Source organism: Zerene cesonia, chromosome 6 (genome assembly GCF_012273895.1).
Source record: "Zerene cesonia ecotype Mississippi chromosome 6, Zerene_cesonia_1.1, whole genome shotgun sequence".
Taxonomy (NCBI): domain Eukaryota; kingdom Metazoa; phylum Arthropoda; class Insecta; order Lepidoptera; family Pieridae; genus Zerene; species Zerene cesonia.
In genome coordinates, this window is record NC_052107.1 from 1,506,308 (window position 1) to 1,517,267 (window position 10,960).

Sequence of the window (10,960 nt, forward strand, 5' to 3'; positions counted from 1 at the left end):
CTTCTGGAGGTACCCGAGTATTATGGAGAGATACACATAATAATAATAATAATTTATTTATTTATCAAAAAATTTTGTGACATATATGTAGATTAAGAACCCATGCTCCCACACTAGGATTCCCTGTGTCGTGGGAACAAGTTTCTTCCGGTAGGTTTAAAAAAGTACAACTTTACTAATTATTATAGATTATAAAATAAATAAATTCATGCTGCTATACTACTTATTACAATTTTGTACGTATTAGTGTGCCTCTCTGTGTGTGTGTGTGTGTGTGTGTGTGTGTTTGTGTGTGTGTGTATGTGTGTGTGTTTGTCAAGTTAATTCATTTATGTATGTATTTTTTTTCTTGTTTGTTCTGTCACACTTCCATTTTTAAAAGACCTTCAGTCTGAATATAGTCAAGACCTTGCATCCATTCTTTGAGACACTTTTTTAGTTTCCATCTAGTCATTTTGAAGATATTTAATTTAATGTTGATTTTAGTATACAAGTAGGGACCCAAGAAAGAGAAGAATTTATGAGCAAAAGAGGTACGGGTGGCTGGAGTTTGCCATGTAAGACGTCTACTATCCGGATTTAATAAGTTCTTAGTAGCTGATTTATGAAATTTTAAAATGAGCGCAATTATAAATAGCTTTCGAACACTAAGCTGGCCAGTTTCTAAGTACAATTGCTTTGTTGGAAATCGAAAAGATTTTTTATATGCCACTTTGATTACTGGATGGATTTCCTTTAGTAAATACTTTCCCAAATCTTCTCATTAAGAACGATCTGAGTTCACGGTTATAAATAAATCTACATCATGCAATATGTTATGGTACAATCTCGATTACCATAATGTAATAAAATCATCATAGCTTGACGGCACTTAAAACCAACAGTATAAGCGACAGCAACCGTTTCGGCGGCAGCTGCGTGGTGCACGGGTCGAGCGAGGGCGGCGCGCTGGGGTCGGGCGTGGGAACGGGCGCGGGGCTGGGCGTGGGGCTGGGCGTGGGGCTGGGCGCGGGGCCGGCCGGCTCGCCCGACGACGACGCGCTCAGCCCCGTGCCCGACCCGCCCGGCTTCAGCCACTCCGCCTGCCCGCCCGAAGTGCACAAGACGTGCTTCTGTGTGCGCTTCATCGCTGACCATACGAGGATGCTCGAGGATTCTACTAAGGTTGGTATAGGGACAGAAATGCAGGGTTCTGGGTTCAGGGATGCACTTTATACAGACGCAGGTGTTCAACCAAATCGATTGAGAACTATTTTTGAGATTATTTAGATTTTGGTCATTTATAGATGATATAATAAAAAGAAATTTCACATAACCTAACGTAATTGTTGAATGTTTAATTATTTTTCCATCAATTTAAATGATTAATCAGACACATCAATGAAATCCAAACTAATTCCAATAAACCCATGAACATGTTCAGGTAAAAGAAGACTGGAAGTACGTAGCCATGGTGCTAGACCGCCTGTTCCTGTGGATATTCACGCTGGCGGTGCTGGTGGGCACGGCGGGCATCATCCTGCAGGCGCCCACGCTGTACGACGACCGCGTGCCCATCGACAAGCACTTCAACCAGATCGCGACCTCCTCGCTCGTGCGCTGCCCCCCGCCGAACTAGACCAGACCCTAGACACCACGGAGCATGGAACACTCATTACTACGAAATGTACAGAACGTACCTTGGAGCAGAGACTATAGACCAGGAATTATATGCCGCTGTCGACCATAGACCACAGACCATAAAGCAGAGAGCATAGAGGTGGAGAATCGTTTGCACGTATCCTTATGTGAATAATTGATTCATGGACATATTTATATATGTATGCGTATTATATGTCGTATTATGAAGTTTTCAATCATTAATACGTTCAATGGTGTTCAAAGATTACTCGTAATAATACCTAATCGAACGAGATTAATTTCTTGAGATTTAAATCTCAGAAGCTCTATCAACTCTTCTTCATCTCATCTCCATGGGCAATATAGTGAAACAAACATTCTACTTCGGAAATTGTTAATGCAAGTTATATTAATATAACAAATTTAATGATCGTACAATTTGTCCATCAACGTCATAGAATAATTAGAAAATTTTGCCCTTTATTTATTTAAATTTTTATTTTATTGTCTCAAAATCATTATCAATTTTTTCCGTCGAATATCTTAATGTCCAAATTTTAATCTGTGTATTTTTATTGTTTTATTTAAAAATAAAAGAGTCTATGTATGAAAAAAGAAACAAGTTTGATAAAAGGCCATTAATAAATAAAGAAAAAAAAAACGTCATTTAACATTTTCGTCATTAGCGCGCGCCCGTCCCATCACAACGTGTTCTATTCCACGACACTCGAAACTTCTAGAATAATCTTATCTATACATCTATTCTGCACTTGGCTAGATCGTAGTTGATAGGTTTTACTTAATAAACAAAACAGTATGAATAAAAATTCTTTGGATATGGTAAATGTTGTGATTTTGTTACTTCGATTTTTAATAGTCTTATATATATAAATTATTATTATTTTCAATCTACTGAATTAATTGAAATTATCTATAAGAAAATCGCCATCATTTATTATTTTCTTTAAAAACGAGAACAAAAAAAGAAAGGTGACAATGTGTGTTTAAAGGAAGCTTATGAAGTTCTAAATTCTAACCGATTTAAATTTTAATTGAAGTGTGTTTTCTTCATAGTGTTCACTTTGTGTACAAAATCTGTCTCTAAAATAACGTTTAAATCATGCAACAACAACTTCGAGTAATCTTCGTTATTAATATACTAAAATATAACTTAAGTCTAGTCTTTTCTATCTTTCTAACAATATAGACATCTTGTATTGATATTCCTAGTTAAATCTTCTTATATAATCCTAAACCTAATTAGCTATTAACTATTTCTATTACAAAATTCAATTAGTAGATATCTTCTATTATTTATAAATCTGTCGCAGAATAGAACATGTGAAACGATTTTATTATGAAATAAGAGTAACTTCATTATTGTCCCGTTTCTATAATGTATAGCGAAATTCTTTCCTTACGTCATTACGGTAAGTTGATTTTTAGCAAATTCGTCATCATCATACAAGAAGATCGAAACTATAATACTATTACATCATAGAGAGGGGACTAAGCGACCATTAAGATCGATGGATCTTGGACAAAACGAATAATGCTTATGATTATAAGTACAATATACATAAGTGATGATTGCTCAATTTTGAACAACGAGTCTAGTCAAATATCCACTAGGCTCATGTTATTGTTGTAACAGATAATTGATTTTGTTAATATTAAACGCTTAATTAAATTTTGAAAATGTTTTCACCTAGAAGTTTCTAGAAGTTGTAATGCATTTGGTAAATGTCGAAAATAAATATTTGAAATTTAATGTTTATTTAAAGATTTAATTAACATTACACAAATTTATAACGAGTTTTTAATTTTAAAACTTATTATGTCTTCAACCAAATCACTTTATTCTGTATTTTACCGCTAAATTCCTAGCATACACTCTTCTCACTCCAGCGTCATTTTTGGTCGGATCTCGTATTATTCAATAGTTATTTGTCGGACACTATTTACATATCCTATGGATCAGAGATGGTTTTCCTTCCTCTACACTCCAGAAATAAGAATAAAACATTATGTTGTCAGATCGGACTGATTAAGTGCCAAAAAATTGTGAAGACATTTTCAAAATTTTCTACACTGTAAATAATTTGTATAAAATATACAAATATTTAAGTTAAATAAAACGCGAATTAAATATCTGAATAATATAATATGTACAAAATATAAAAACCGAACGAATAACAACGCATACTAAACGCTTTTTGTGTTTGAATGTGTATAATTTTAAAATGCACTCGTAGTGTATAATTAGTATGAATAATTATATATAGTTAGGTAATTATATTGGTGCATAGCTTAGAGTCCGATGGGTGCTTGAATATTAATGAAAGAATATTAAATGCGTACAAAATTTTAATTATTGAAACGAAAAGAAATGTAACATTTCATCCTTAAACAGCATTTTTTAGACGTGTCATAAATAAATTAAAAAAATCATAATTACAACACAACTTGAATGGATTTAAATTTAAAGCAAAAAAGGATCAAATCGATAGACAAATCTTAGATACCTATATAAGCAGTTTTAATTTATAATTCTTGATGTTTTGTGAATAAAATGTATTAAATATTACCATAAATGATTGTTTTAATGAGGCTGGGATCTGTCATTATTATACAAGCAACAAAGGAAGGGTTGTATTCAGAAGCACGTTGGACTGCCGACAGTAGAATAGTAGCTCAATTGTAGAAAATTTGTAATGTACCCGATTTATATTGTTAATAAAACCGTTATAACATAGATTTGTGCATCTTTATTTTATATTCCCAACGAAAATCTCTTAATATATAAAACTCTACAAAAGAGTTTTTTATTATCACATTTGAATTTATTGTATATTAATACAACTATGGCCTAACATAAATAAAATTGAGTTCGTCTTTGGTTCTACTGTTTTACTATACCCGTCTTAATTATTGTATAATTCCTTATTATTTCAGAAATTGAATATTTCGGGATTTACATTGAATATGTCCGCTGCTGTATGAGATTCCTTGAATACTTTATTCATAATTTGTTCGTTCCGTTGGCTGTCTTCTATAATACTAGCCGCGTGCTGTAAAAGCCGCTTATGGTTCCCTTTACTGCTAGTTCCTGGATCAAAAAATGGTGAAAACTGATCAAAATTGCCGTTGTCGACATCAAAAACTGATCCCATTGCTGTATTCTTCGGTGTGGAATCTTCGTAACTTTTGCCTCGAATATTCCTTGCTACATCCCTAAAATTTGTAGGAAAGTCATTGGAATCAGTTTGCTGGTCTCTAAAATGCTCAAATTCTTGTTTAGCTTCATTATATGTGTCGGATGCTTGATTTCCTCCGTTGTTTTCGTCATTTTCTTCGTCTGTTTTATCAACAGGAACTGACTGTTCTGGCTTATTATTTTTAGGCTTAGAATTCTTACTTTCAGTCCGTCTTTCTGTCCACACAGATGATTCCAAATTATTTAATTCGGTATTGACGTTCTGTGATATGCTGTTCAATTCTTGCCGCAATATGTTGCTCACTTTGGTCAACTGTTCAGTTTCGTCCTTTAAAACCTTTGATATACTATCTATTTTCCGTTGACTCTCTCGATTGTCTAAAGCGTGGGACAATGTTCTATTCACTCTTTCTATTGAAGTATGTAGTAGGTTTGGTGCCGCTTCTCCGAATGATTGTTCCTCGAGTGCATCTCTGGTTCGAAGGAAATTTTCTAAGGGGTCGTCATCTCGCGTTTCTATCGGGGGAAGAGGTCCGTCCCGACATCTATGACCATACATCGACTTGGTTTTTATCAAACCGTTGAGCGTAAGCACGTGTTCCACCGCAGATATAGTACAATGTACCGTGTCTGTGACGTCGTATACAACGTCACTGAGTAACTTTCCGAAGCCATGTTGGACTGAATGCATCGCGCCTTGGAGTTCATCGTAAAATGATCCTGATACCTGAAACTTTACATCGCTCGATAAGGGTTATCTACTACTTTTGATATATAAGGCTTACCTTACTTTTACTTATGAAATTATCGGTATATTATATATCTTATATTTAATTAAAACATATTTTTAGTAATGTTTGTGACTAGTTACTCGATTGCTCCCATAGGGTCAGGGTATTTGATAAAATAAGTTATCAAACCGTTAATTACCAATCAAACATGAAATCCGAACCACCTTAAACTGAAACAACACTAACCATGTTTCGAAAAATTATATTATATGTAATAAATTAATATTTATAACTTTAGAGTTAAGTTTTAGTGTCCGTTAAATACGATTTTGTGAAAGATTTTGTATGGATTTAGTCCCTATTGTAATCTTCTAATAGCAAATTTAAGTTCATTTATTCTAAATAACACTCACCGGTACAAAGGAGAAAATAATCACGATATTAATAACTTTCATATCCGAAAACATATTTTAATTTACTACGAACTATCTCTTTGACAACTAAATATCAATTAAACAGTAATTATTCCATGAAATTACAATACTACAGCACCGCACACGCGTTTCGCCCCACCTGTACAAATATTATCACTTTACTACGCCACTCAAAGCTAAATAAATTAAACGCTCAAAATCATCTTTAATAATATTATATAGACATAAAGTTTGTAAATTTGACTCGCTGTAGCGGGTAATATCTGGATCTATGGAACATATTTTAAATATTCTTCTACCAATAGAATACCACGTTACCTCTGTGACTATTTTTTATCCTGGGCCAACCCGGGCAGAACCGGAACGAGCGGCTAGTGTGTAAAAAAAAATAAAACAACTTCATAATTAATAGCAAAATTGATTTATTCAAACCCAATATCGTATCACAAATATTAAACTATTCTAAGATGTATTAAACGTGAAAATATAAACATTTGTTGTAATTGCGTTAATAGACTCTTTAATATTAATAAACTAAATCTAAAAATAATCCAAAATTGCGACAAATAAGTTCCACAGCTTAAAAAAATATTAGTGCACGCTTCTCCGCAAATTGGCGATATTTCACTTTAAAACTTACAATTTGTACCTTACCTCACTTGAAATAAGAACGCCGTTTGTGGTTTCAAAATTCAATTTATTTTTATCGACATATATCCATTAATCCGCTAAAAATTCTTTTTTAATTTTTTTTTAGATAATTTGAATTTCGAAACTGGTCAATACGCAGGGTTATTGAATTTTATTTGTCATACGATCAAGACATAGCAAAATAAAACATACAATTATTGATTACATTTATACTTTCGCTTGATCTCAGTTGAAGAGCAACTTTTACGCTGACAAATAATTTTGTAACAAATTTTTGTCACAAATAAGTTGTCAGCTTTATGTTTTTAGCTGATGTTTGTGACAATTTGTCTCTTTTTTACATAGTTTTCATTGTCAAATTATGTATCTACATAATTTTTCTTATTAAAATCTGCTTCAATATCCAAAATAGTGATTCCAAATCTAAACAATAAGATAAACAATCACGGTCAAACAGTGACAGATGCAAAACTCTGCCTACACGCATAGGGCAGGTTTTTAGTGAGCGAAACAATCAACTTTCAACGTTACTGCCACGAGATAAGATGCTAATTTCAATGAATATTTTACACAACGTCTCTCGGACATATTTTGACTAAGCATCATCGTAGAAAAATAAATAGTCCTATAAAAAAATACGTGATTGTGACTCGAACTGCTACAAATACATCAAAGATTATGCAATAATACATTTTCCAGATATAAAATCAATATTCAATGACCATAAACAATTTCGATCACTATCAAGAAGACTATCACGCAAAACGACAATTACGCAACGAACATACATTGATTTTTTTACTTTCAAATACAAACTTAGCAATAATTGACCTATCATTTTAAACAGTTGTATAATTATTGTCCCATCCGATTCTATGAAATTCTAATAATATCATAGCATATAGCTATAATATTTTTGTACACCGATTACTAATTTATTATAAAATTTTCACCTTAAAATTTTGTATTAAATTGTCATTTAACCTTTGTTTAATATTGCTGACGTCACTACGTATTTTTAAATTAAAAAAATCTTACTATCTCAAATTGATATTCATTTTGCACCAATAGAAGTTGCTCTATGAATTTTTGTTTGATAAAATAACATACTTAAAAGATATACGTATAGTTTAAAAAGGATAAAAACAACTCGCATTATAAATAATTGTATATTTATGTTTAATTGTATAATATCATATTTAATCTTAAATTTATTGTATGTATTCGTTTAAAGTTGCCTTTTACTGAATATTCTGAGCATTTAACACATTACATTTAGATAAATATAAAACGTAATTAGCTGCAAATATTATTAGCGCATAACAACCAATAAAGCAAATAAAAATTCATAATTTCAAATTAGATTTCTCGATTTTAAAATAAAAAAAAACATACAAATGATATATACATTTAAAATATAAGGAAATTTTTAATGTTTGCAATACACAACACATGCTGCCGGTTCTAGAAAATTCCATAAATAAAATTTGGCACAGTTTGAGCATCGTATATTTTCGTTTACAACCTCATAATTTATTTTATATAATTCATTTTAACTGAGTTTATATTATAAAGCTACATAAGTATATTTACACTCGTTTTCAAATACAAAAATAAATCGAGAGCAATTGCAACTAACGGTTATAATAAAAACGTATTTATAATAAAGTTATATACAAATTTAATAAAATTTTTATATTTACTCGTCACTTAAAGCGTGCTGGATTTTAGACTATAAATTAAACAATATATCTTCACATTACAGGCAACATTGCTAAAATATATAAAAAAAGTAATGAATGAGGAATGTAACGAGTGCAATCCACGTCTTAATAGCTTTTCGACAATATTGTTAAAAGGATTAAATAATTTGAGTTTCAAGAACACAAAATAAGCAAAAATAAATTATATGATGTACCAACAATATCACGCTTTTCCATTTTTACTTATATTTTTTATGAAAATCAAAATATAAGCCTCTTTCAAGAAACAAAGGTTTATCGCACAATAACTTTACGATTTATTCCTTAAATTTATACCTCATGACATCTTATATAAAAACACTACCCAATTATTATAAAACCTACACAAATGACAATAATTTGATTCGAGGCGTATATTTTCATAAGATCCATCCACTACACATTATTCATTGCTTAGTTTAATATTTTAAGAATCTACATAAAATACTTCGACAAAATTTAATTTACACATAAGATATATCTATAATTTATATTTACTATAATAAACAGATGCGATACATACAATGATATGTAAAACTTACATTATGTATACAAAATATGAAAATTAATTGATTTAATATGTGTATAATACAGCAATATATGGAGGTGTTATTGCTATCGTGGGCTGGGATTTGGCGATTCCAACGCATCTCAAATAATTATAAAATACTAGCGTCCCGCTCCGGTTTCGCCCGTACATATATCGCCTATAGTACTCAGGGATAGTGCACATATTTATGAGATTTTTTTGTAAATAGGACCAATTATTTCTGAGATTGACACGTTCGATCAAACAAACTTCAGTTTTGTATCGTTATTAGTATGCATTTTTATGCCGGCGGGTACAGGAGAGATTATGAAATTCACCATTTGTTACGAATTTGTTAATTTTCATACAGATAGGAGATGGGTTTATCAAAATTATTTAAATAATACTTAATTTATAGATAATAATTTGCGTTAAAACAAGAAAGTAAATTTAAGACGTAGAAATTATATGAAAATTAAAGAATTGGGAAAGAATGAGTTCGTATCTAATCAGTACTATTATTATGAATCGAATAAGTTTATTTGTATATTTGAAGGCATTAATCTCAGGAACTATTGACTCTAATGGAAACTTTTTTCATGTTGGATAGTGCACTTATTAAAGAAAGCAAAAGGTTTATATAACATCAGGCTACAATAAGATGAGTATCAATGAAGTGTTATAGGAAAAATATTATTTTGAGAGCAGACGAAGAAAATCAGTAAGAAATATATGTAACACCCCAATGGTTACAGTCCCCGGATTTCCCTCGTATAACTACCCTTTCCCATAGGATTTCCGGGATGAAAACAAAGAAAGGACTAAAAAAGAAAGGTTCTCGGGTGTCAAACCATCTCAGTACCAAATTTCATCCATATTGAGTCAGCGGGATAGGCGTGAAACGGAGGCGAAGACACACTTTTTCCTTTATCTAATACTAATATTATAAAGCTGAAGAGTTTGTTTATTTGAATGCGCTCATCTCAGGAACTACTGGTCGGTTTTGAAAAATTCTTTCAGTTTTAGCTAGCCCATTTATTGAGGAAGGCTTTATTCTATATATGTACCACGGGCGAAGTCGGGGCGGACCGCTAATAATATTATAAATACATAAACATCATTTGACAATTATCGCAATCGCCGAACACACCTCATCCTTAATAATAATTGAGAGATCCTAAATTAATTAAAAACTACATGAACACGCGCTCTCGAACGACGAAAAAATTTTATCAAAATATCGATGACGTTAAAATTTTCACAAAATAAACTCTTCCCTCCGATTAGGCACCACTTTATACTTTATTTGCTTCACGTTCAGGTAACAGTATTGCCAGGAAATAAGGTTCAAATTTAAATGAATGTTTTATACAACGCCACACGAAAATTTTTCATGACCCATCATCCATAAATGACGTCACACGAATTCTGCTGTTTAATATATAATTTAACCCCCCCCCCCCCCTACCTAGTTACATTAAAAGTATTGTATGAACCCCCTTCCCCCTGATGTGACGTCACGCTTTCAATTGTAACTTTCTCATCATAGGTGTTATTTCATCATTTTTTACACCGCTTGCCTGAAAGAGATCACTATCCTGTGATTAGGCCGCTGAATAAACTGTACTGTATTTTATGCACATAAAAGTAATAAGAGTTGTTACAATGCTATTGAACTATTGAAAAGATGTTTTAAATTTTTTTTTTATGTTTTTAATTTAATACCTTCTTTTTGTTGCCCGTCAAATGTTAAAAAGTTCTTAGTATCTCTTCACAATATGCTTAAAGTAGCTTTTATATCAAACATTTACATAATACACTTTCTATCACCAAATCATCTTATCATCATCACCACCGTATGACGATCATCCCTATTCGATATGTTGTAAACGCTACATAATTTTCACTAACTATCAACTATCTCATCACCAACTCCTTTATCAATGATACATCACCCTAGCTGGTCGCATCATCATCATCATCACTATACGCCTCTCGTTTCGGTGGTGGGGGCGCGTCGTCCCTCCGCGGCGGTA

General features: G+C 32.0%; 2 protein-coding genes across 2 annotated transcripts in view; one reads left to right on the plus strand and one right to left on the minus strand.

The window, feature by feature from the left end:
* The window catches only part of LOC119840333 (acetylcholine receptor subunit alpha-like), a 64,406-nt gene extending 62,188 nt beyond the window's left edge, over positions 1-2,218 (plus strand). The window contains exons 9-10 of the mRNA XM_038366892.1: positions 885-1,164; positions 1,424-2,218. Coding sequence (XP_038222820.1) covers positions 885-1,164; positions 1,424-1,618 — 475 coding nt within the window. The 3' untranslated portion in view covers positions 1,619-2,218. The remainder of the gene's footprint in view (positions 1-884; positions 1,165-1,423) is intronic.
* Positions 2,219-4,571: 2,353 nt separating this feature from the next.
* LOC119840569 (protein draper) overlaps positions 4,572-10,960 on the minus strand; it is a 28,107-nt gene continuing 21,718 nt past the window's right edge. The window contains exon 21 of the mRNA XM_038367257.1: positions 4,572-5,564. Coding sequence (XP_038223185.1) covers positions 4,572-5,564 — 993 coding nt within the window. The remainder of the gene's footprint in view (positions 5,565-10,960) is intronic.